General features: G+C 43.8%; 1 protein-coding gene across 2 annotated transcripts in view; it reads right to left on the reverse strand.

The window, feature by feature from the left end:
* Positions 1-762: 762 nt before the first annotated feature.
* GPT2 (glutamic--pyruvic transaminase 2) overlaps positions 763-27,281 on the reverse strand; it is a 51,694-nt gene continuing 25,175 nt past the window's right edge. For both annotated transcript variants that reach the window (XM_020985097.2, XM_020985098.2), the window contains 8 exons: positions 25,964-26,097; positions 22,214-22,457; positions 18,122-18,201; positions 16,634-16,770; positions 12,056-12,230; positions 9,097-9,252; positions 5,132-5,244; positions 763-3,541 (listed from right to left, as the gene is read on the reverse strand). In XM_020985097.2, the coding sequence (XP_020840756.1) occupies positions 3,451-3,541; positions 5,132-5,244; positions 9,097-9,252; positions 12,056-12,230; positions 16,634-16,770; positions 18,122-18,201; positions 22,214-22,457; positions 25,964-26,097 (1,130 nt within the window). In that variant the 3' untranslated portion in view covers positions 763-3,450. The remainder of the gene's footprint in view (positions 3,542-5,131; positions 5,245-9,096; positions 9,253-12,055; positions 12,231-16,633; positions 16,771-18,121; positions 18,202-22,213; positions 22,458-25,963; positions 26,098-27,281) is intronic.

Consider the following 27,281-nt stretch of genomic DNA (forward strand, 5'->3'; position numbering starts at 1 on the left):
ACTAATTCCCTACAAATTTATCTAGTAAGTCATAGATGGGTTGTACTCCTCACTGGTGGAAAGAGTTCCCACACAAGGAAGCCCCTACAATGATGGAAATTTATAATAAACTGTCCATTACACGGAAATCCATGTAGTTTTTGACATTTTCTTGGGCCATAGACCCCTGTCCAAGTATTTGTGGTGAAGCCTATGGACTCCTTGGAATAATATATTTAAAGGCATAAAATAAGAGACATAGAATTACAAAGGAAACTAAAGGTTAGTGAAAATAAAGAAGTAATGTAATATTGTTTTTCTCCATCCAAGCTCATGGGCTCCCCGTAATTTATCAACAGAACCAGGTTAAAACCCCCAATAGTTTTCTTTATTTCTTCTTTTTCTTTTTTTTGGAGGCAATCAGGGCTAAGTGAATTGTCCAGGGTCACACAGCTAGTTGTCTGAGGCCAAATTTTAACTCAGGTCCTCCTGACTCCACGGCTCTATCTACTGTGCCTCCTAGCTGCTCCTCCGCAATGTAGTTTCAACATAATAGGTTAGCTGTGTTGCAGGAAGTGAAATTCCTTCTAGGAGACCACCCTGGGGGGTGGAAGGGGTGGGAGTGGGAATTGAGTTTAAGTAGATTAAAAAAAAAAAAGAGCTGAGACCAAGCCTAGCATTTGTATTTGGATAAAATCTCATTCACCTTTTTAGAACATCAAGACAAAGCCCTGCCTGTTGCATCAGGGGCTTCTGCAACAGACACAGTTAAATACAACCACCTATTTTGCATGTGTTTTATTGTTTAAAAACTTTAACATCATGAAAGACCTTATCAGCAGATCCCTGTGAGAACCCAAACTGGAAACATGCAGAATGAAGTCTGTATTTGCTCTTGGTGGCAAGCTACAGTTAACAATGGAAACAGCTCAACAATCTGGGCTTGCAACTCCATGGACTTACCTCTGAGAGTGGATTTTGTTATGTGTGAGGTTGGTTCCGCTGGCTATGATAGACAGATGTGGTGAAGGACACGGTAGAAAGACTTACATTGCTGATTAAAAGCACAGCAGTTGAGGAACGACCGGCTCTTTCCCCCTCCCCTGCAATTGGTGCCAAAAAAGTCAAGGCACCAAAACAAAAGGTGCATAAAACTCAAATCTCTAAGAGTTCAGTCCTTTCAAATGAAATTGACCTCCCTAGAATAGCTTGTATCTGGTTTTTTTAAACTGTATTTTCTCTGTGTGTGTGTGTGGGTGTTATTAAGTGTAACAAATGTATGGCACCTTTAAAAATCATATAAACCTTGCAAAGTTTTTAGGGCTGTTGTCTGAAGGGAAATATAAAAATCCATTGGGCTCCATAAGACTAAAATATGAACCCTTCCTCCCTGCCCCGCCCCCCATGAAAAAAGCAATTGTTACAAAAATATAAAAATATATACTAACTTCTCCACTGTTAAACCTTTTCTTTCAAAGAGAGCATTATTTAGTTCTAGCCACCTTTTCTAAGCAGCCAATCACAAGTCTCCAGTTACTTTTGTACATATTGCTATCACATACTGCATGTGTGAGTGCAAAAATTCTTAAGCAGGAAAAAACCTTCAACCCTTCCCTTTTGGTATCTATGAACTTGGCTACTTTCTTCAGAATGAATCTGATGCTTGTGAATAATGATAGATTAAAAGTCCTGAATCAAATTTCCCATTGGTTCTCCTCTCCTTGCCCTACCCCCCCTACCCAGTCCATGGCAACACGAAGAGGAAGAGTACTTCTTTGAGGAAGGCTCACTTCTTCAGTCTACTCCCTGACAGTCCCTCTTGGGGGGAGTAAATGATGAGTATCTGAGCTTCCATCCCAGGTTTCTGTAACTATACATCGAAGAGGGTTAGGATTAATAAAAGATAGCTGTGTCGTATGAGAACAAGACAGGGGACAGAGATCACCTACGTGAAGGCCCCTCTCCTAGCTGATTAAGCCTTTCTTGGCTGCCCAACATGAATACCAAGATGACTGAGGGGGGCTGGGAATCAGAGGAGGAAAGTGAGGGTAGATTCCTTGCCCACCAATCCCTAACTCTGGATCCTGTCTACACCTGTCTCCTGGGAGGTATCAGATCTGTGTTTTGCCTCAAAATTTCTCTCCATCCTAATGAGCTCCATCTGGAAATCTCCCAAAGTAAGGGAAAGCAGGTTATATTGTGTGAAGCACTGTCTAAAGGGAATAGACTTAGCCTCATTAATTTAAAAGTCAGACAAGGGAGAAAACAACAACCACCTTGTAATCATTTGGCCTGGGTTTTTTTTTGGGGGGGGAGGGCAAAGTTACAAGGCCTTCGATGCTCAAGACTTTAGCCAATAAAAAGGTGTTGAAGAGCCTACCAAACACAGCCTCATAACGGCATTCTTCTGGGTCCTATTTCCAGTTGTGCAGAGAAGGACGGACAAGTCAGTCTTTTACATCCCAAGACAATTTGCAAAGGAGAAGTGAAGGGGAGATCCTTTTGGAACAGTAAAATCACAGGGTGGCAGAATAGATATTCCCTTAAACCCATGAACTTTCCCAGTAGGAGTGCCAGGGTGAGTGTAACAAGAGTCCCTTAATCCATCACCCCAAAATCCCTAAGAAAAGCCTCCTATAGAACAGGGGTAATGGTCATCTGTGTCCAACAAGACATTTCAGGTTGCCTGAGGCTCTCCATGGGGACAAAATCTGTATCTCATTTTTCCCAAGTGGTATTCTGCTGAGTCAGAGCTCCACGAATCCATCTCCTTCCTCGTCAGCCCCACCCATCCACAAGCCTTCTTAGCCCCCAACCATTTACAGGGTGGATCAGTCAGGCCTTTTCACTTTCTAAACTCCATTGCCATACTTAAGGTAAAGGTTCTCAACAATTTCAACATCCTCAATCTAATCTGTGAATACCCCTCCTCTCAAATGACTGGATTCTTATAAGGATAAGTGTTTTATTTTATAGATAACATCAAGCATAGCCTCAAACCTCAGCTACCCAATACTTACTGAAGTTAAGACATTCTCTGGCACCTGCTTTTTGCCCTAGACCTGAAACCACTTAAAACAACATAACTTTTGTTTTGTTTTGTTTTGTTTTACAAACTCAAATAGGATTTTCAAAAGAAACCAGAGGGCACTGGTTGGCCACGTCTGCTGATCAAGTTCAAGCTCTGTGGATATCAGGGCCTACAGGGCTTTCTGAATTGTGACCAATTCCCAACTTGATTGGAAACAGAAACATGGAAGAGAAGTATTCTCATCATCAAGGCACAAAAAGTCTCCTATGACAAAACCAAAGATGGACATCACAAAGTCCCCCAGGCAAGATGCTTGGCAGAGTTGTTGGGGAAGAATTGTTTCTGGCCGACCAGCTTCCTGAGCCAAGGCTTCTGTGGACCCAGGCAAACTAGAAACACATCGCCAGGTCTCTGTTCCTCGGGCAATGCTGCCTTGGGCCTCAGGCGTACTTCTCAAGAAACTTTATGTGGAAGTCCTTCACCTTCTCCAGGACAATCTTTAGCTTCTCTACAGGAGGGAGGATGGTCATTCTAGAAAGAAAGAAAAGATTATAATAATTCCTGGTTATCCACAACCTTATAGATGTGAAGCTGGAAGGGACATTAGAGGCCATCTGGTCCAATGCCCTCACTTTATAGGGGAGGCTGGGACACAAAAACCCTTAGAGTGAAGGAGGGAAAGTCCTGAAAACTTTTGTCTGTCTTGCTAGTTGCTACATAGAGAGTAGTTTTATGTCCATGATCTCAACAGATCACAGATTAGAAAACAAATTGAGAAAATTCATAGGATTTCAGTGCTAAAAGAACCCTGAGATATTACCTAGTCTCACTCTTTCATTTTACAGATGAGGAAACTGAGGTTAAGGGGGGGGGAGAAGTGGTTTACCCCAAGCCATACAATGAATTAGTAATATAGCTGAGCTCAGGTCTTCTGACTTCCAAGCTTGGTCACAGGAAAGTCAAGTGACTCAACCCAAATTAAAAAGGAAATTACAGACATCCTTTTAGAAAACCAAACACATATGCTCTATGGGCCAAGAGTTCAGCAGAATTTCTGGCACTAGTTGACAAACCCACACTTAAAAATACGTGCTGATTGGCACTCATTTATAAGCAATGCTGCTCCAAAGCCAAACTGCTTCCTCCAGGAAGCCCCCTCTAAACAAACATATCCCACCCTGACCGCTTTTATATTCACTGTCTTTCTCAAAGCCTACAGTTGGTTTATGCTGTATTCAGCCCACAATCCTTGGACTCTAAAATCCAAACACCTGAGTTAGGGCTGCAGCTGCCACAAATTTTCAGTCTCATGAGCAGAAAGGGACCTTAACAGTTATCTAGCCAACCCATACCTGAAAAGAAACCCCCCTTTTACAAAATCCCTGACAAACGGTCACATTCAGTGATGGGAAACCTACTACTTCCTGAAATTCTTCAGTCCACTGTGGGCAGTTATAAATATCTGGAAGTTTTTCCTTCTATTGAGCCAAACATCCTCAGAAATCCAGTTGCATATTTGTGTATCAACAGAAGTAAGATACATATATATATTTTAAACTAGAAGCTATGCAAATGGAAGATGGTATTATTGTTAAGTTAAGAGAATTTCCCATTTCCATAAAGGCAGCACTAGCACCAGGCCTGGAATCAGGAAGACCTGAGTTCAAATGTGGACTCAGACACTCACTATCTGGGCAAGTCACTTAACCTCTGTTTGCCTCAGTTTCCTCATCTGTAAAAAGGGGATAGTAATAGCAACTACCTCCCAAGGTTGTTGTGAGGATCAAATGAGATAATAATTGTAAAGCATTTAGCATAGTGCCTAGCACAGAGTAAGTGCTATATAAAATGTTAGCTATTAGCAATTATTAACAGAGGGCAAAAATAAAGCAAATCACCATCCAGAAGAGATTGAAAATAATCACATTTTTGACATTTCCAGGTATAGGACATACATTCTTCTGACATGAAAAAAAATGGCAGGGGGGTAGAAGATGGTTTTTCTCCAAAGAAAGACCTCTCCCTGGCCTATAACTTCAGCTCATCTTGGGGCTATACATGAAACCACAGTTGCACCCCAAATTCAGAACCATCCCACCAACCACGGAGAGCATGGAGTACCTTAAGTGGTAAGTCCCTTCCCTTTGGCCAAAGCCACTGCCAGGTACCACACAGATTCCAGTTTCTTCCAGAAGCTTCATACAGTAAAACATGTCTGGGGCCATCTTATGGGCCTGAGGAGATGGAGCAGAGTTAATGAGTCATTATTTGCTTTTTACATACACATCAAACCCAAAGGGATACTTCCCTACTCTTACAAGATCGTAGAATTAAAGGTGGAAGGGACCTCAAGAATCCCTTCATCTAATCCAACCCCATCACTTGGCAGGTGAGCAAAGTGAGGACCAGGGAGGGACAGTGATTTGTTTAAAGTCACATGACTGGCGAGTGGCAGAGGGAAGATTCAAACTGAGGGTCCCTGGACTCCAAACCCAGCACACTTCTTTTTGTACCATGCTGTTCCTTCCCACACGGGCAAGTGTTAGGTCCTGGGAAGAGGTGTGGTGCAGGGAGTAAACAGAGCAGAAGAAAACATACGTATATACTCTGTCTCCCAAAGGCATCAATGGGACGCAGTGAGTTACAGTGGAAAGGGCCTTAGGCTGAGTGCCAAGTTCGAATCACAGGTCTGTCGTTAAATATTTGTGTGACATTGGGGCAATTCACTCCTCTCTGGACCTCAGTTTCTTCATCTGTAAAATGAAGGGCTGGGATTAGATTAACCAGTGATCCATGAACTTAAATTTTAAAATAACTGAACTTCGATATAATAGTCTCCTTTTAATCCAAAGCATTTTACTTTGGCCTAGATTAGATTGTCTCTCAGGTTCCTTCCAGCTCTAAACCCATGTTCTTGTGATTTGTCTTCTTCAAGCCTCAGTTTCTCCATCTATAAAAGAGGGAAAGTTAACACATGTCCTACGGACTTCACAAGATTATGGTGAGGCTCAAATGTGGTAACTAACGGGTGGCAAGGTGCCCTGAAAAGTAAACAACACTACCCACAAGTGTACCGTGCTCTCCTATGGCAAGAACTTAGCTAAAGATCTTGAGGTTTCTATGGGGAGGAGATTCTCCATGAAAACAGCAGCCACACATCTGAAAACAGCTCACATGAGGGGCAGCTAGGTGGCACAGCAGATACAACTCTGGTCTTGGGAGTTGGGATGACCTGAGTCCATGTCCGGCCTCACACACTTGACACTAGCTGTGTGACCCCGGGTAAGTCACTTAACCCTGATAGCCTCACCAAAAAACAAAACAAAACAAAAAACACGATCATGTGGGTCGTTAACTCCAACAAGAATTTTCTCCACAGATGAGAAAGTCTGTCAGCTTCGCCGCTGATAAAGAAAATTATCCAGCCCCCAAACATGCCAACACTTTACCACTAGACAACTGAATCACGCCACAAAATAAATGTTATTAACTTGGACTTTGTGGTCATTTGAACAGCTGTGGACTTCTGCATTAATCTAGAAAGAAAACGTCTGTAACCTTGACTCGAACAACAATGCAAGAGGAATGTTTAAATTATAAAAGAAGCAAACCATTTTCAAGTTCTGACAAGCACATCAGAGACATTTATAGGTTCATAATTCCTATCTAGTCACTGAAGTACCACGTGGTCCTCAACTTTCTAAGCCTAGTTCAAGTTACATAAATGTGCATTTCTTTAGAAAAGTTAGCCTGGGAATTGGAGAATTTGAATATCTGAAATCCACAGGTGATCTCCAACAGAATTTTGCCCAATCTCAAACTTCCTCTCTCAGCAAAATTCCCACCAGGACCGTCAAGGGCCCCTATTAACTAGCTGAATTTCATCTCTTTGCCCTTTCCCAAAGGAATTTGTAGTGGAAAAAGCACTGGATTTAGAATCAGAGGACCCAGACTGGAATTCCAATTCAAGATCACTGTGTGTGATCTTAGGTAAGTAATTTGACCTCTCTGGGCCTTGGTTTTTAACTCTTCTGAAATGCTTAAGTATGTTTCCATTATGTATCTACTCTTCTTTCTGGCTTTTTTATTTCTGCCTATTATGGTACTACTTTTTCACTCTCTCTGTATCTGTGGTTTTGTTTTATTTCAATTATGTCCTATTTTTTTTTTAGTTAGCAAAAAAACTGCCCCCCCATTCTATACAAAAGGAAAATAAAACAAATTTCCCCATCTCAGTCACATAAATGTGATACATACACACACACACACACCACACACACACGTTTGTGTGTAGATATATATATATATATACATTTGTCTACTTATTTTTTTAATTTATTTACTGGGGCAGCTACATGATGTAGTAGACACATCACTGGTCCTGGAATCAGGAAGACCTGAGTTTAAATCCAGCCTCAAATACTTACTAAACTGTGTAATCCTGAGTAAGTCATTTAACCCTGTTTGCCTCCATTTCCTCATCTGTCAAATGAGATGGAGAAGGAAATGGTAAACTACTCCAGTTACCTTTGCCAAGAAAACCCCAAATGGGGTCACAGAGAGTCAGACATGACTAAAATGATTCAACATATGTGTGTTTGTACGTAGGTGTATCTATAGATGTATGTATATATGTATATGTCCTCTGGAATTATGGTTAGCAATTACAATGATCAGAGTTCCTAATTCTTCCAAGATATTTGTCTTTACCACACTGTTGTCACTGTATAAATTGTTCTGGTACTGTTCACATCACTACACATCAGTTCATATGAATCTTCCCAGGTTTCTCTGAAAACACCCTTTGGGGTTATCTTTGACTTCCTTTCCCTTCTTTCCTCAGAACAGACCCTGTTGATTCTGTCTCTGCAGCATCTCTTGAATCTGTCCCCTCCTCTAAATTCTCCCCTCTGTCATCCTAGTACATGCCCTCATTACCAGTAACTTGGACTATACTGCAATAATTTCATTATAGTTTCCTTAACTCTACTCTGACATATCTTGTACTTACCCACACACTGCCCTACCCCCAACGCCAGCCTTCTCTACCTTTCTGAAACAGCTACCAAAATAATCCTTCCTATCTATAGATCTGACCATACCTTCCTCTGCCCCAAAAGAGTCAGCGGCTCCTTTCTACTTAATAACTTAAGTTCAAATTGCTTTGGTCTAGTACTCAAGCCCCTCTAGAAATTCACCTTTCCAGCTTTTGTTCATATTATATGATTCCTCTCCATACACGCAGCACCCTAGCCAAACTAGACTACTCTCTGCTATGAACACATGCTGTACTCTCCTGTCACTACGTGAGAATGTACTCTCCTTGAGGGCAGGGGTTGTTTTTGCTTTTCCTCTGTATCCCCAGTGCTTTGCACTTTTATCTCCTTACTAGAAGGCAAGTGCCGTGACAACAGCAACTGCTAACACAGTATTCTACACACAGTGGGTGTTGATTCAATTCAGCAAGGATTTACTGCTCACCCACAGTGCCAAGCATTGTGCTCAGTGCTACATGTATGGTTTATTTCACAATCAGTCTCTGAGAGTTAAGTGGAAAATCAACCTTCTCCACTCCTAGTAAGAGCACCAACCAGAAATTCACGCTAAATTTTAGTTTACTTTCATTTGGATTTGCCAAAATGAGATGGCAAAGTCCTGCACAGAGCCCTGGTTCTGGAAGCTAGCGCCTTCTACTGCAGAGCAAGTATAAGCCACTGACCTGATTCTTAATCCAGGGGCTGAGCCAGCAGAGGAACCCAGAGACCAAGAATAAATACCCTTTTTTCAGGGGTAAAACACACACCCCTGCCTAATAGTAGCACCTCTTCCAGCTACCACTGTAATAATAATAGCAGCTAACATGTATATAGTGCTTACTATGTGCCTAGCACTGTGCTAAGCACTTTACAATCATTCTCACATTTGATCCTCACAATGCTGGGAGGTAGGTGCTATTATTATCCTCATTTTACAGATGAGGAAACTGAGGCAAACAGGGGGTAAGTGATTTGCCCAGAGTCACACAGCTAGTGTCTGAGGCAGGATTTGAATTCAGATAAGAGTCAGAGCAGGAAGGACCAACACACCTTAGCTGTCTCAATTGCCTTCGTTGGGATGAAGATCCTGGGAAAGGCATACATTGCTCCTTGTAAGGGATTACAGTGAATTCCTGGCACTTGGTTAAACAAATCTTCTGTAAGCTTAGCTTTTTTTGCAAGATTGCTCAGGACAAACTCCTTCTCCTGTGGGAAAACAAGAGAGAAAAGAGAAGAGGTTAAGTTCACTTTGGGCAGTCATAGAATGACTAGTCTCTGGAAATGGTTCTTTCTGTTTGAATAATCCCAATAAAAGTCTGGAAGGGGCCTTTTCCTCACAAGGACATAAAGGTTATCATTCTACTGTAAGGTCACCTGAGGTTTAAGAGCTAGAAAGACTTTTAAGATCATCTAGTTATATCACCATCGCCATTTTACAAAGAAGGAAAATAGGCAGGGGAAGGACCCAAGAAGCTAACTGGAACAAGCCCAGAGACACCTAGTGGAGAACCCAAACCAGAATGCATTTGCCATATGTTACTTTCAAAGAAAGTTATTTTCTGGGCTGTCCAGCTCTAGCAGGAATCAAAGAGAAGGCGAGTATGAGGTTTGGGAGGTGATGAAACCATGCCATAGGGCTGTATGGCAGTGACAAGAGCACTAGATTTGGGCGTCCTAGAGACTTCAGTCTGATTCGTGGCTCTGTTCAAGGTCTACTTGACTTTGGGGCAAAGTCACTTCCCCTCTTTAGGCCTCAGTTTCCTTATTTGTAAACAAGGGGACCAGTAGAGGATATCTGAGGCTCCTTCTAGCTCCAAGTCTTCTGATTTCATGGGTCCCGGACTTGCAGGGCTGCAGTGCTGGCCAGGTGGGTTGCTGTCAAGCTTCCTTCCTCACCATCCCATGGCTTCACTCCACTCACAAAGAGGAGTTATTTCTTCATCCTGCTCCACTCAGGATGCCCACATCTTGCTCCTAGCTCTGGAATTTGGGCAGAAAAATCGTGTTTCTCTCCTCCTCTCAGATCTGCAGTTGAAAATGAAGCTACCGGTTTTTTTTTTTCTGGAACAGCCCATGATGTCCCTAGGAAAGCTTCCTGGTTCTCAGTATAGCAACCAGACTCCAGACTCAAAGGGTAAAGCCAGGGATACAGGGTTCCCATCACAGGAAAGCACTGATGCCACTGCAAGTGGATTTGAATGGACTTTGCTCTGAGATTTGACCTGTTCTAGCGTGTAATAGTTCCAAAATCTTTTTCTGTTATTTCTGACTCATAAGAACCACATGAAGGAGACTGCCTCTGCTTTGGAAATGCCCCCACTCCCTGGGCTTTTTCTAGGAAATTCCATACCCTGGCTAGCTCTCCCAATTTGATTCACTAACCAATCACAAACCAATCCTGAACATCTCCTTACTTTTGACAACAGAGAATGAGAAACCAACGGTACATGCCTACAAATCTGCCTTTTTATAAAACCCATGATTTCCTGTTGCCTTGTCCAGGTGCCCTGTAGTGAAGGCAATGGGAAACTGGACATCCTAGGATGTCCACATAGACTAGGAAACCTTGGCAAAACCAGATGTGCCCAATCTGTGGGATGAGTCTCTCAACAACCATCACTGATCCCAGAATCCACAGAATTTGAGTTGGAAAGGACCCCCTCCATGGCCATCCGGTACAAGCCACACACTGTAACACTGCAAATGTTCCATCCAGCATCCAAGACCTCCGAGGAGGGGGAGCCTAGCAGCTCATTCTAATTGTTAGGAAGGATCCTTCCTACATGTGGAGTCTTTTTGGGATGTCCGTCCACTGCCTCCTGGTTTTGCCTCAAAAAGAACAAAACTAATCCTTCCTCTATATGCCAGTCCTTCAAATATGAACAAGTGAATGTGTCTCGCCTGAATCTTCTACAGACTAAACATCCCAGTTCCCTCTGCTGACAAGTGAAATATCAGAAGACCTGGTTTTGAGTCCCAACTCTCACTGTGTGGCTTTGGACAAAGTACTCCATCTCTCATCCCCTGTTTCCTTATATAAAAAACAACAAAAAGACCTACTGGCTCTGCTTACCTGTCTCACGGGGTTTCTGTGAAGCCTAAAAGAGAACAAGTCCCTAAAAGTGCTTTATGACTTGATATAACCCAGGATCTGTGAACTTATTTTTTCAATACAAGTCACTCTCTTTCGGCTTCCAACTGCTCTAGGAATCAAGAATAGGATTGTACGAGGTTTGGGAGATGGTGGAAACCATGCCCTGTGACTGTGCAGGGTAGTGGGAAGAGCACTAGACTTGGGTACAGTGGAGAGTAATGCTGCCCTAACCCTGACTAGGAAGAGGAGGAGTACAGAACAGCACTGAATCCTTCACATACAAGGTAAGCTCATCCTTAGGAGGCATGTCTGCAAGAAGCCTGATCAGGGATGGGGGGGAGGGGTCAATGCTCTATTACCATAGAACAGGATTTTTCCTCTCTGAAGCTAACCAGTCTATACAAAGATGAAAGCCATGATGGCCTTTCTTCCCCAAGATGGAAGCTGTGACCATGGCCTCTCTTGCTCTAACCAAAGCAAATACAATGGAGTTTGGGAACAGGACTGGATTTGGGGGGGTCACAGGATCACAGATCTGGAACTGCAATCAACCTTAAGAGGCCATCAAGTCTAATCCCCTCATTTTACAGATGAGGAGACTGAGGCAGAGAGAGGTTAAGCCACCTGTCCAGGGTCACAGAGCTTATGAGTGTCTTGAGGCAGAATTTGAACTCAGGTCTTACTTCAAGTCTACCACTCTCCCTAGCTGGCCCAGTCCCAAAAGAAGGGATTCTCAGCTCTACTACTTACTGCCTTGTATGACTCTGGGTAAATCACTTCCTCTCTCTGGTCCCTGGTTTCCTTACCTACACAATGAAGATCTCTAAGACACCTAACAGTCCCAGTCTAGGATCCTACTGGCCTAGCAGGACACGGTCAGGACCCCAGAGGTGACGGGGGACCATCTATACTCACCCTATTGAACTGCTCAAAAGATTCCTCTCCCGGCACAGGGGGGTTCACGACAATGTCCATGGCTGCCTGTCCCGACACCGGGGGACAGAGCCGCACAGAGAGCATCTTGACAAGCTGTCCCTTAATCTCTGGATGTAAGTTGATCACCTCCATGTAGCCCCCTCGGTAGCCACACCTAGCCAGGGAAGGAGAAGAGAGCAAAAGTTAGGGGAAAGCCTTGATGCACTGAAATCAAATTTAAGTGTAACCTAGACACCCACCTCCACATTTATTATTCTAATAAATCAATCAACAAACATTTAGAAGGAGTGCCAGGCACTGGGGATAATTTCATGGAATTTACATTTGAATTGGGGATACACCAAGTGCATAGTAAGTATACGCAGAATAAACACAAGGGAGTTTGGGAGAAAGGGCAGTAGCAGCTGCGGGGGGGGGGAAGAGGAAGGAAAGGTTTCACAGAGGAAGAGGTGTCTGAGCTGCTCCTTAAGGGAATGGAGGGGTTCCCCAGGGCAGAGGCAAGGAGGGAGTGAATTCTAAGCATAGGCACAGCCAGGGCAAAGGCATGAAGGCCAGAGATGGGAGTCACGTGTGGCAAGAGCTGAGAGAAGGTCAGTATGGCTGGTTTGCAGAGTATGGGAGGGAAATTGTACATATTGAGGCTTGAAAGATCAGCTGGAGCTAGACTGTGAAGGGTTTAAAAGCTAAAGAGGAGCTCAGAGTTTACCGCAGAGGCAATAGGGGGCCGCCAGTTTCCTGAGTAGGAGCGTGATATGGTAAGAGCCAAGCTAAAGTTAAATCCCTTGGGCAGCAGTGTGGAGGATGGACTGAAGGAGAGGAGAAACCTGAGACAGGGTTACTGCAAAAATCGAGGCAAGGAGTGATGAGGGCCCAACTATTGAGTACAGAGAAGGCTCCAGATGCTGTCCAGGTAATTTTTAGGTTCTAAAAACCATCTTCCAAGAGATATCCTAAGTCAGTCCACATCTGGCCCAGTCTCCTAATTTTCCTCGATCTCTAGCCACAGGCCTGAAAGACAACTAATGTGCAGAGGGCAGACCCTGAGACTCAGAATGAACGGGGACAGATCCTACGATGGTGCATCAACTAACCTTTCTGGAACAGGAGATGATGTGGCCGTCCCTGAAAGATTTTTTTAGTAAAAAGTGTTGAAACTGCCCAGAAGAGCCCATTCTTGAGCATCCTAATTATTTGAGGTTTATTATGATAATAAACTGACTGTAACAGGCTACAATTTGTAACAATGAAGCTGACATTGCTCATTAGTTTTAAATTACATAAGGTAGGTCAGAAGGAGCTTCCTCCCTGTAGGTCTCTTATCCACTGGTTTTTAATATTAATCAAATCAATAATACTTTTTTTTTGGAGGGAGGGGAATGTTGAGGGGAAGGAAACTTAAAATCACATGGAAGTTTGGTGTAGACACAACTGTTAATACAAGCAGCCCATGGGGCTTGGAACAGTTGGGTGTCCTCTTCTTCCCTCCACCTCATATGTCACAAGCTCCTCCCCATCATATTCTATCCACCACGACCCAGCTGCTGTTCCCAACTGGCAAGCCTGAAAAACAGCCAAAGCTATCTCTGACTGCCAGGGGTTCTCAAGTGCTTGCTAAGACAGCCTTGTGGCTAGAACACAACCTTCTACTGAACTACTTTGTATTTATTCTCTTTATATAGGGTGTCCCAAAAATCTGAGTGCAGTTTTAAGCCTAAATGACTCCTTGTATTTATTCTATCTCTCCTGTTAGAATGTAAGCTCCCTGAGACTATCCAAACTGGCTTCCTCTCTGTTCCTCACTCATGACACTCAATTCCTCCATCCCATGTTTGCACTGGCCATCCCTCGTGCCTGGAATGCACTCCCTTCTTGCCTCACAGCATCCTTCTCCTCCTTTATGATGCAGCTCAGGCACCATCTTCTGCATGACATCTTTCCTGATCCCCCAGCCGCTGCTGCCCTCCCTCCCAAACCTACCTGGGATTTTGCATGTGTGTGTATTAATTTTTGAACAATACTAGCATTTACATAGTACTTCGAGGTTTGCAAAGCACTTAATATAAGCTGTCTCATTTGATTCTCAAAACAACACTGTGAGGTCGGTGCTAGTACAAGGGCATTTTGTTAAGGGGATTTGTTCTGCGAAGTCTGGATTCAGTCAAAGAGCTGCATTTGAGGACCTAGAGGGCTACATGTGGCTAGTATTATGGCCATTTTATAGATGAAGAAACCGAGACTGAGAAAGGTTAAGTGACTTGCCTATGGTCATGGAGCTCATAAGTGTCTGAGGCAGGATCTGAACTCGGGACTGCCTGACTTCAAATTCAGCACTCTACTCAGAATGACCCTCATACCATCCAGACAAGTGGCCATGAAGCTTCCGTCAAACCTGCTGCTTTCCAAGGTGTTCTTCCCCATCTTTGGAAAGCAAGCTGTGCTAGGAAGTTTTCCTTTCAATGGAGTTCCAGCATTCCCTGTTCTGTCCCCCAGGGTCAAGCAGAACACATCTAAGTCTTCTGCCAACTCGATCTAAGCTTTCTCTTCTCCAAAGCTAAGCACCCCCATTTTCTTCAACCCATCCTCAGTAGTCCACTTACTATCTTGGTTAGTCTCCTTTGCCTACACTCCAGGAACAGTCCAGGAGTCAGAAGCACCACTGGCTAAAAGGATTCACAGCTGCCATGGGTCTGGGTCTTCCTTCCCATGTCCTGGCTTCTTTGAAGTGTGGCTTAATTGTGCTAGGGCACAATTAAGGTTTCTATGTAGGAATGCTCCAATATACAATCTCATTTCAGCCCAATCTACTTCTGGGAGTAAACACAGAATGGCTGGTCTGGCCCCTCAACCTGGCTGCTCTGCAGTTTCTATACATAATGGCCCTAAAGAGTCATCAGCAGCCTCTGCCCTGTCTTGGGAGAGTGGAGCCCTTCAGCAGGGACACATAAGGATTCTTGGCTCCACAGCTCACTGTTCTTAGGGTCATCATCTCTGCTGCTGGGTCTTGCCTGATCCTGGACCCCCAAATTTCTAGTAACTGGATCCCCCATTTCCATATCTTGAATCCCTGCTCTATAAATCAGTCCTTCCAGGACCTAGGTCCTCATTCCATTCTCCAGTCCCAGGTCTTGGGTTCCCACTATGGCCTGCCAGAACTTGTGTCAACTAAACCTGCTCGAGCCTTTGTCTACTGTGCCCTGCACATAGCAAGTGCTTAATAACTCTTCAGTTGAATTCATCTATTGCCTGTGACAAGACACTCTAAGATGAGGCCTAGTACTCACTAGCCCAGAGATCCCCATCCCCACGTCGCCCTAGGCTAGGCAGTTTCCAGCTAACATGTTCCACTCACATGGGTATGTCTAGTCTCCAGAATCTACTAAAGCTATTCCTCAGTTATAACAGTATGGAATTTTAGCCTCATGTACATGTGTTTTTTTTCCCCTCTTACATCTATAATTTAAGAGGTAATACATGGCACTCCAACTCCCACCTTAGGGCCGTAGGCTCTTGATAGCTTTGTCATATATACCCAACGGGGCTTCCATGATGCACTCTGACCATCTTCCTGCCATGCTGCCATCCACATACCTGTCTCTCCTCCTGCTTTCTACTTCTTGCTCTGGGAACAGTAATCAAAACAACACTACCATTCCTAAAAAGTACGTCAGATAGTTTTCTATAACTCCTAGCCTCTACTTTACTGGGACTGTCTTCCTTCATTAGAATATAAGTACCTTGAGGGCATGTATTGTCTTGCTTTTTACATTTGTATCTCAAGAGCTCAGAACAAAATCAGGCATATAGTAAGCTTTTAATAAATTCTTTTTCATTCATTCATTCATTAATTAGTGAAGGGAAAGAACTTCACTAAAAGCCTCCTTTGATGGCTCACAAAATTGTGGAGGGGATTTTGGATTCTCAATGGCTTCATCAGCAAAGAATGAGCTCTGGTACCTACTTATTGTTGCTATTGTTCAGTCATTTCAGTCGGTTTCAACTCTTGGTGACCCCATTTGGCATTTTCTTGGCAGAGATATCGGAGTGCTTTGCCATTTCCTTCTCCAGCTCATTTTACAGATGAGGAAGCTGAGGCACACGGGATTAAATGACTTGCCCAGGGTCACACAGCTGGTAAGTTTTGAGGCCAAATTTAAACTCAGGAAGGTAAGTCTTCCTTACTCCAGGCTTGGTACTCTATCCACTGCGTCACCTAGCTGCCCTGGTATCTACTACCAAACTGGAAATGCCTTAAATACCAGACTAGCAACGACCTATAGGTCTGTTGTCTGAGGACAAGCCTATGTAAGTTTGGGGAGGCTCATTATCAGGTCAAAAAAACTCCAAAAGACTATGGTATTGCAATGTGCATTAATGAAGGGAGGGCTCATACTGACGGAATCACAGATCTGTAAAGTAAACACAACTTTGTGAATTATCAGGAGCACAAGATTAGTTGATTTGTCCTATGTTCAAGTGGGTCAACCCTAGGACAGTACAGGTGAATTAGTTTCTCCACATTCTTGAACAAACAGTGAAAAAAAGCCAATGTTGACCTACTCGCCCATGTAGCCTTTGGAGGTGGAATGGAAGGATGCAAGCTCCACGTTGCTTGAGTACTCTGGGCCCATCTCATAGAGAACCTTCTTGAAGGAATGAAATTGGCAGTCCTTGGGATATACGTTGTCCTGGTACACCTGAGAAATCAACCAAGGGGAAGCAAAGTTACGTCTGTGTGTGAAACGAGCAGAAGCAGAACAACTTATATACAATAACAACACAACTCCACAGACAAACAACTTCTGAAAGATGTAAGAACGCCGGTCAGCTGGAACCATGATTCCAGACGACCCAAGATGAAACATGCCGCCCACCTCCTGACGGAGCTGGCGGACTTCAGGCGCAGACCGAGGCCTATCTTTTGGACGTGGCCAGCTGGGGAATTGGTTTTGCTTAGTTATGCATATTTGCTATAAGGCCTTTATTTTTTTTCTTTCTTCAAAGGGAGATGGAAGGCGGCGAGGGGGAGGGAAAAGCTAGACATGCGTTAATTGAAAAAATAAAATATGTCTGAAAATGGAAACACCACAGGATCACAGCTCTGAAGCTGAAAGGGACTTCAGGCACCCTCTTGATCCAGTTCCCTCATTTTACAGATAAGAGAACTGAGTCCCTGGAATGTTAAAGGGCTTGCCCATGGTGACACCACTGAGCTCTGTGGAGGCTGTGTCCTGGTAAGGCAGGTTGGGGCAGCATTGCTGAGGTGGGAACTGCCGCATGGCCAAGTGGGAGGCCTTCATAACAGACTGTGAGTCCTGCAGAGGCCAAGTCAAGTGTCATAAAGACACAACATAGAGAACATGAGTGGAATAACCAAATCTAATGTTTACAGAACAGCCGTAACCTTCTAAGGCAAGAGCAGGTCTAAGCTAATGGAAGTACTTCTAGGGTTAAATTGAGTAGGACCCAGAAAAACCTGGGGGGAAGGGAAGAAGACTTGAGATACCTATTTCTTTGGCTACACAAGGGGCTTTGGGAACACACTGAAAGAACCACAGAAGCCAGGCTTCTTTACCACTTTATCTAACAACCCAGCAATTCATTAAGTTTCTGGTGTCCAGAAAAGACACTGGAACGTGGTGGTCAAAGGACCTGGGTTCCAATCCTGGCTCTGACACAAGCTGTGTGACCCGACAAGCCACTTAACTTAAATTTGAGCCAGAAACTCTCCTTGGGTTATACCTGTAACCACTGGGTTATCCATTGTGACCACAGACAGCTCCCTCACAGGGTGGTTGTGAGGAAAGGACTTTTACTGAGGGCCATAAAAGTGCTAGCAGAAATATGAGTTCTGAGCCTCAGTTTCCTTATCCGTGAAACTTTCCAGGGTAAGAAGCTCTGCCCTCCCTATTTCATAATAGTAACACAAAATAATGGATGTAAGATACTCTGAAAGCTGGAAAGTACTGTACACACATAATTAATTTACGTGGCTCCATCCACACCCAGGACCCGTCTGAGAAACAGAAGTGTCCAGGCTTCTCTTACCTCGTCAGCCAAGAGGAAGAGCTTCTCTTCCCAGGCAAAGTGAATCACTTCTTCAATGCATTTTCTGCTCTGGACCTGACCTGGAAGGACCCCACCCAGCAAAAGAAAACAAAACCAAAAATCGATTTAAATTTGTTTACACTGGCACCAGGCCCAGCTGTCCGCCCAGAACCTCTGTACACTCTTCCAGTTACGACAACGTCCTGGATCTACCCTCCTCGCTCCAGTCACTACCACGCCAGAGTCACTGTGGTTTGCCTGAGATGATGTGCCTTGGCGGCCCCCAAAAAGCAGCCTTTCTTAACCTGCCGGAGCACAGCTCCCCACAGCAGACAGAGAAGAGTAAATGACTAGTTAGACTGTCACATACTTTTTTGGAATAGGGAGAAATGTCACAAACAGCAGGAGGGGCATAATTTGAGGGAAATGAATAAATTAACTCAGCTATTTTCTTGTCAAGCCTCACCAAGTCATATGGATCCCCTTATGCCCGGGCAACTACAAACCAACCCATAATCAGGAACAAATTATTACAGCCCCCTGATCACTGAGTTTGGGCATCAATCCAGGAGTCTCTTCTGAAGGTTTTAAGTCCTTATTCGAACCTAATCTGCCTATAGTATTACCACAGGGGAGTGTTCCAACTCTCAAAGAAGGTGCTCAGAAGTCACATGGGTCTGTTGTCTGCCTTTCATGATTAAACCTATTTCATTCATTCATTCACTCACTCACTCACTCACTCATTCATTCAATTGTTTGGTGAGGTGACTGGAATTAAGTGACTTGCCCAGGGGCACACAGCTAGCAAGTGTTAAGTGATTAAGGCAGGATTTGAACTCAGGTCCTCCTGACTGCAAGAGGTGCTCTATCCACTGCCTGCCCCTGACCTAAGCTATTTATCAAGTATAACTTTTAAAGTTTGAAAAGCCCAGGCTTTCCACAACCCATCAATATTTATTTTGTTGCAATTCAAGTTGCTTGGGTTGCTATGAAGAATCAGAGCTCCTACTGAGACACTACAGATGGGGTGTGGGGGTGATAGTTTCTGAGGCCTGCTTAAGGGCATAGAAAGGTGGTCTTTGGAGCCGCTGTTTAAAGAAAAAAAAGCTACAGAAACATGTGGCCAGCATATCCTTCCTCCTAAAGGACAGGTGATCTTAATTTTAAATGTAAACCAAGTGAACAACCCATTTCTACATCTAGCCTGTTTTTCTCAGTTTCCTCAACTGCAAAATGGGGATGATAGTAATAATAAAACATAGAGACCAAATATTTGTCAAGTCCTTAGCACAGTACTTGGCACACAGTAATGGCTATGTAAATATTAGATATCATTAATATTCCCAGAATCTCTTTACAAACTCATTTGATTCCCCTCCACCCCCCCCTTTCAGGTAGCTGTGGATAAGGAAAGTATTTTCCCAAGTAAATTGGTTAAAAGCAACTGCATCATAGCCTTCTGTGGTAGCAAAGAACTGGAAACCAAGTGGGTGTCCATCAACAGAAAAATGACTGAATGAACTGCCGCACACAAAAGATAGGGGATTTATTGTGCCATAAGAAATGACCAATGGGAGGAAGTCAGAGAAACACAGTAAGACGAGTACGGACTGACTGGGGAGAAAGAACAATAAACAAAAAGGCCATAAAACGAAACAGAAGTTATTTTTACAACCAATCAGCTTTGCTTTAACAGCTTTTGTTATCGACAGTAGTGACAAAACAAAGCCCCACCAAAAAGGAAAAACACACCAAACCCCAAAACTTCAGGATGATAAAATAGCTGCGCAGATCAGGAATCCAAATGGTGTTTTCACCTGGGTGGAGCAACAATTTATGCCCCAGAGAAAAAAGATTCCAGAATGAACTCAGACCTGTTTCAGCAGCAGCACATTTTATCTCCAAAGGGAAAGGGAACAGTACTCATTTAATGGATTTTTCAGGCTGAATAAAAGGAATGTGAAGCTAGCAGCCAGAACAGACTCAGGCAGTGTTGTGTATAACACTGTTGTTTAAAACAACAACAAAAGAAAAATATATACTATTCATGTTGCTTTTCAACCCATGAAAAATCTGATTCTTTTCCAAATCCAAAGCCCTCCTCTACCCCCTCTCACCCATACAGTTAAATACTTTTGTAATACTGAGAGGGGAAATACGTTACACAAAATCCACCAACATAGCAAACACATCAGACTGGTTATGCAACATTCTGCACCTGTAGTCCCCCACCTCTCTGGAAAGGAGACAAGTCACATGGCATTTCTTATTCAGGTCTCAAAACACACATTAGGTTCTGGCCCAAGGAGGGGACACATACCTTGGCTCATAAAAAACAAATAAGAATTTGAAAATGGCAGGAAAAGCATGTAAATCTTTTAAACAGCCCAATGAGATTATGCCTTAATAGATAAGTTTTTCTGCTTAAATTGTTTCCAATTAGTTAACTGTTTCTAAAGGCAGACAAATCTCAAAACCACAACCTTTTTCTGAAAAACATCCCTATCGATTTGCTCATAGTGACTTAATGGGCATACAGAAGCCCCATCAAACGAAGGTATCCCCGCTGCTGGTTCCCACACGTACTAATGGTCTATCTGACCCTGGAGAAGTCATCTGGCCTAAGTGAATTTAAGTCCCACCTAACTTCCAACCTTCTATAGGAAGTCTTCCCCAACCCCTCTTAATTCCAAGTGCCTTCCTTCTGTTACTTATTTCCTAGTCATCCTGTATATGGCTTGCTTTATACACGTATTTGTTTGCATATTGTGTGTCCCCTTCCCATCAGATTGCAAGCTCTTTGAGCGTAGGGACTGCCTTTTGCTTCTTTTTGTATCCCCAAAGCTTAGCACAGTGCCTGGCACATAACAGGTGACTAATTAATGTTAATGTTAATGTTTTTTTTTAAAGCATCTTCATCTGCAAAATGAATCCAATACTTCGACCTTGGACAAGTCACTTGACCCCAGTGCCTAGCAAAAACAAACAAACACACAAAAAGAATCCAGTATCTATACCACATATCATATGGGCTTGTTTGAGGAAAAGGCTTTCAGTAAACTACGAAAGGCTCTAGAAATGTGCACTGTCAGTCAGGATGGATTTTTAAAAATCACTTAATCTCTCTATACCACAGATTCCTCATCGGTAAAACGGGAATAATATTTGTACTGCCTACCTTACAGGGTCAAACACTGGATCTGGAGTCAGAGTACTTGGATTTAAAACTCAATTCTCCTACTTACTCAGTTATATGGTCCTGGAAAAGACATCGAGACCCTCTGAATCTTAGTTTGCTCAAGTGTAAAACGGGATGTGAGGGGCAACAAGGTATAGTATCTAGTACATAGCTGTTACTGACTTTATGCACAGTAGGTGCTTAAAGTATAAACTGCATTTTTTAAAATTATAAAATGACATATAATATAAGCTTTTGGGGGGGGGAGCATAGACCTATGACTTCATTTCTGAGAGAAAATTTTCTCTACCGATGAAGATTGCCTCAGCCCCTGAGAGATCTTGGGACTTAGTATGTTTCAGAGACAGCACTTGAAGCCAGGTAGGTCATCTTGACTCTGAGGTTAGCTCTGCATGATTCATAACCTCACACTGCCTTTTGAGGCTGTGAGTTATTATAATTATTATCCTACCCACTCCAAACTCCCTTTTGGTAAAATAAAAGGAACCTCCGGCAGCATCAGGATTCTAGGCCTATTATACTGTTCTGCTGTTGGACTCTGAGAAGCTTGGTAGCATCACAAAGGACTATTAGTGAATTAAATACCACCTTCTGCTAAAACCTCCACATGAAACAATGGAAAGGCCTTCATAACTTGCTGTTCGTGGCTGCTGGGCCTTCCTGATTCTACTTCATACTCCCCCCTTATCTGTTCTGTTTTAGACACCTCCATTAATCCTGAGACCCTCATCTGATTTCCCCCTTCCCTCAAAGAGTATAATAAACATGTTTAACTTCACATAGCACTTAGACTGGGTTGAATACTTCCTCTATTATGCCCATAAGAAGTAAAGCAATGCTTTGATTAAGCTGAAAATCACTGCTGTCTGGGTGATTTCTTCAACACCATTTACCTGTAGGGTTCCCAGGATTGATGATGCAGAGGACTTTGGGGTTACAGTATTCCTTGGCTTCAGTCACTGCACGTCGGAGCTCATTTACATCCAGAGCCCAGCAGTTTTCTTCATCCAGGTAATAGTTCACCTGGATGGCATCCAGCTCCGAAATGACAGCTGAGTACAGAGGATACTGGGGGATGGGGATCAACACTCCAGTCCGGGACTTTCCTCCACCAGACACCAGAATCTTTAGAATTGTCTGCAAGGGGAAAAGGGAGGGGGAAGTTGAATTAGGCTTTTTTTTTTTTATCACCCACCTAGTCCTGGTTACCTTTCCTACACAAGGCCTAGGACTGTACACAGCTCACAGATACTAGAGATAAAAGGGTCTTTGGAAATCATCTAATTCAACCCCATCCAGGAAACCCTTAGGGCTTGGGTTGACCTTTTCCCTTTCAGAATCCATGAAAAGACAAATGAAAAAAGCCTTGGCTTCAGAGCAAAAGTGGCAAATTTAGTCCCTGTGGAAGGAAAAACCTCCTCTTAATAGCAATAGCATTTATAAAGTGCTTCAAGGCTTGCAAAATACATTGTCTACATCATTCCATTTGATTCGGAAACAGAATGTGAAGTTGTCTTCCTGATTCCAGCACTCTACCTCTGCACTCCCTTAACTGCCTCCCTCAGGAATTAACTGTCTTGGGATGAGGAGGGCTCCCCCTCAGTGGAAGCGTGGATCAGAGTGAAAGTTGTGAGCTATATTGTAGAAGGGATTCTTTATGAGGGATAGGCGGACACAAATAACCTTTTATGTCCCTTCCAACTCTGTGGCTCTGTAAGACTTGGATTCAAGTCCTACCTTTGCTGTTTGCCACCTGGAAGACCTTGGATAAATTACTTCACCTCTCTGGCCCCATCTATAAAATGAGAGGGGAGGGGACACAACTGGATAATTTCTAAGGTTCCTTTCCACTTAAAACCTTATGATCTTAAATGGAAAAATAACCCTGAGCCCTCAACCCCACAGCACTACCATCCTAATCCACCAGAGGGAGCTACAACCTCTGTTTTCCAAGCCAGAGAGCAACGTGGGCAATGTGGGCGTCAGACACGTGCTGAAACCATGTGGGAGAAAAATCCCTAATTCAGGGTCTTCCAGGGGGTAGATAATTCATTCAGTTGAGGAGCCAAAACCACATTTCTAGTGGAACAACCTCCCACTCCGTACACAGGCCTGTGTTCCCTTTTGTTCCTTCCCACATTGACTGTGTAGAGCTGGAACTTCAACCATGAACACAATCTATCAAAGGGCCATGCGTGACACCAGGTGACAGGAGACAGCTGTCTTCCTTGTCACTGCCTACTCAAAACATCTCAGATGAAACAGGATATTCCTGACAGCACAGAGTTAAAAAATAAGCCTCAACCAGGAGCCGTGGGTTCTTGTTCCGGCTTGGGTACACACACACTTGCTTTGTCATCACTGCAAGGCCTCTCTGGGCCTCCCTCACTATAACATTTCTTTTCTTTCCCTAATGTTCTTCAGAGAATTTCAGGAAATCTGGATTCTAAGGCCCTGGGGTTCTGCCATATACCTGCTCTGTGACCCACGGGCAAGTGATGAGGAAATAGAGTCAGCCAGAGGTTAAGTGACTCGCCCAGGATCACAGAGCTAATAAATGAAAATGAGCTCAGGTCTTCCTGACTGCAGGATGGCTCTATGGACTGTGCCACCAACTGCCTAGAGGCAGCTAGGTATACAGAATGAAACAGGTCAGAGGCTTGAACCTCCATCTAAAATGCCAGGCGCATTATCTTAGCTGGGGGCTCCAGGCTTCTAGAGAATTTTGTTGACAATCATTTTTTTATAAATATACAAAGTAGGTTAGGGCAGCTAGGTGGCAGTGGAGAATCATCTTCCTGTGACTCTGGGCATGTCACTTAACCCTGTTTGTCTCAGTTTCCTCATCTGTAAAATGACCTGGAAAAGGAAATGGCAACCACTCTAGTGTCTTTACCAAGAAAACCCCAAATGGGGTCATGAAGAGTCGGTCATGACTGCGAACGACTGAACAATAATAAAAAGTAGGTTAAACTTGAGTGGGGGTTTTCAAACAATCCCAGGTTCAAATGAGCCAGGGAATCACTGACAATCTGGTGAAAGAGGATGGGAAGTGGTGAGGTACAGTGTCTTAAACATGGTTTTTCTTCTGTGAGGGTGGTGCCTAAGGAGTAGGTTCTACCCTGCCCTCTGTCCAGCCCCCTCAAGAGAAAGCTGTGTCTCTGTAATTCCAAAGATAGTGACTAGAGGAGAAAGTATTTCCCCCTTGTGTTTTCACTTTCCACCTCTTATCCTATCTTGTCCAATGCCCCCACCAAAGAGTTACCAGAGGACCAAGAGCTGGAATATCTTTGGAAACCAAGTGCCACCCTCTTCGTTCACAGATGAGAAAAGTGAAGTACAGAGAGACTGGGTGACTTGCCAGAGTCTCACAAAAGCAGGTCACTTCTGTCTTTCCATCCTCAGCACTTAGCCCAGTGCCTGGACCACAAGAGGTAGGTACTTAATAAAGGCTTGCTTATTTATTGCTGGGACTGGGTAATCTCTTAAAGTCATTCCATCTCTAACATTCTGTGGCCTGTGGTCCTATTCTCTCCCCTGGGGACCTGGTTCGGGCATGCACTTTAAAGATGCATGCAGGTAGCAATTTATAAAGCAGGAAAAAAAATAAGACCAGACCAAGTAAAGTGATATCAGTGTGTTTTTACTTACTGTCTAAGTAATAATCACTGACATTCATAGAGTGCTCTAAAGTTTGCAAAATGAAAATAAGTATATCCCACATTTAGAACCTCCTGAACTAGTTTTCTCATTCATTTATAGAATGAGGGAGTTGGACTAGGAAACCTCTGTGATTTATGAGATCATTTGATTCCCTGAGGTAGGTACTATTATCACTCCCATTTTACAGATAAGGAAATTGAGGGCCAGAAAAGTGAATTAAGGGACTTACCTAGTGATGGGGTTGGGATCTGGACCCCAGAAAGGAAAAACCCTGGACTTTCCCACATGGCCAAAGGCCATAACCCCAACAACTGGCCTTTCATTGTGGCTACAATCTCCCAATTCTGTTACCCTTAACCTAGCCTAGCCCTTCGTCGTCTCACCTCTCTATTACTCCTGGCCACTTCCCACCCTTAATCCTAGCTAGGCTCCATTCTCCCTAGGTTACGTCCAGGTGTCTGGCATTCTATTACCTCACAGTCCTGCCCCCCTACCCCTCAAGACTGCTTGGCCACTCCTAGATCCCTCCCACAGTCTTTCTGTATATGAGGTCCATCTTGTCTCCATAAAGGTGCTCAGATTCTTATAATCCAGACAATAGCTCACTGACGTTCAGACTCCTTAAGAGTCTGCCCAATGTGGTAGATGTTCTAATAAACCTTGTCTGTTGCTGAAAGAAGGCTTGGGTCAAATTCTTTCTGGCAGGACCCACATATGTCCCAGCACCCCTAAACCTCAAAATTCAGGTTATACATCTAGTTAAGTGTCTGAGTGAAGACTTGAACCCAGTTCTTCCTGAGTCTAAGGCCAGCCCTCTTTTTCACTGCACTATGCTGTCTTCAAACTCTTCATTCTCATTTGCAAGGATGCTGGGACAGGTTGTGCAGGTGGGCAGATAGTTTCTTTTCTCTCCCATCAGCCTCCCTTGTTCCCTCTCTCCCTCCTCCCAACACACAGTCAGAAACAAGGCCAGCACCTACAGAAATGCCGTCGCTAGCGCCAGTCGTCAGGTAAATGTTGTCTGGGTCTGCAGGCACACCGCCATCTCTCCTCTCGATGTACGCTGCCACGTCTTCTCGGATGCAGTTGACACCCTGGCTGGCACTGTAAGCCCCTGGAAGACAGCCACCAAATGCTATGACACAGGCACTCCCACCACCCTGAAAGCACCGCATGTCTGGGCCGCTACAAACCAAACCTCACTGGTCGAATGGAAAAAGCAACGGTCTAGTGGTCAAGGCCACAAGTTCTAGTCTTGACCCTCCCCCACTCACCCAACTGGCTGAGTGACCCCGGGTAAATCTCTGGCCTTAATATTTTCACCTACAAATTTGGGGATAATAATACCTGCCACATTTACCTCCCGGGATAAAAAGACAATATAAGTTGCCCTATATTGTTTTCTAATCAATTGAATATAGACACATGAGAACATAGAGACACAAAGACAGAAGTTAAACAGTCCTTACCCTCACGGAATTTACATTCTACTGGGGTGGGGGGAGGAGGGGGAACCCAATGACTGGGATTTTATTGGCCTGACCCCTGGGAGTCGGATTGGCATGGTACAAAATCTGTAAATTCAAACATAAGGAATCGAACCTGCCAGTAAGCAGCCTGCACAAAGAGTGTCAAGTCTGCCCTCTGATACTGGCTGTGTGAATCTAAGCAAGTCACTTAACCTCAGAGGAACAAGTCAGATCTGCATTAAGAGAGGGTGCTCCTTCCACTGGGTAATCCCCCATAACAAAGAAATCACAGATTCAGGACAAAATCATTTTTTTGACAGCATTGTCACATGACAGGTACTAGTCTCATCACCTCCACTAATCCATAAGCTCCTCGAAGGCAGATTTTATATTTTCTCCTATTCCTATAACCCCCCAGCATCTACAACACCTGACAAGTAGTACAGTGGTCAGTGCAGACATTGACTGGTTGGGTCAGTTCTGTTTATTAGCAATAGGAGAGGAAGAAAGGTTGTTTCTAACCTTTGTCCTAAAGAGTTTACATGCCCTTAGATAGCCAGACATGTTAGGAGTTTCTATGGTATTAAAAGATAGCACTCATGTGGTCCAAAGTGTTCTTCTATCACACAGTAAGTAATATATTATATTACTTTATCAGCATGATATAGAAAAGGCAGAACAGCGCACCGGGGAAGGAACAGGTATTGGAGCCAGGAAGGTCTAGATCCAAGCCCCTCCTTTTGACATATACAAGCAGAACTGTGGGCAAGTCAAGCAACCCCCACCCCCCAGCCCCAGCTGTGAGTTAAATCTAAAGAACTCAGCGAGA

This window comes from Phascolarctos cinereus, unplaced genomic scaffold, assembly GCF_003287225.1.
Source record: "Phascolarctos cinereus isolate Bilbo 61053 unplaced genomic scaffold, phaCin_HiC Scaffold_2;HRSCAF=192, whole genome shotgun sequence".
In the NCBI taxonomy this organism is placed as follows: domain Eukaryota; kingdom Metazoa; phylum Chordata; class Mammalia; order Diprotodontia; family Phascolarctidae; genus Phascolarctos; species Phascolarctos cinereus.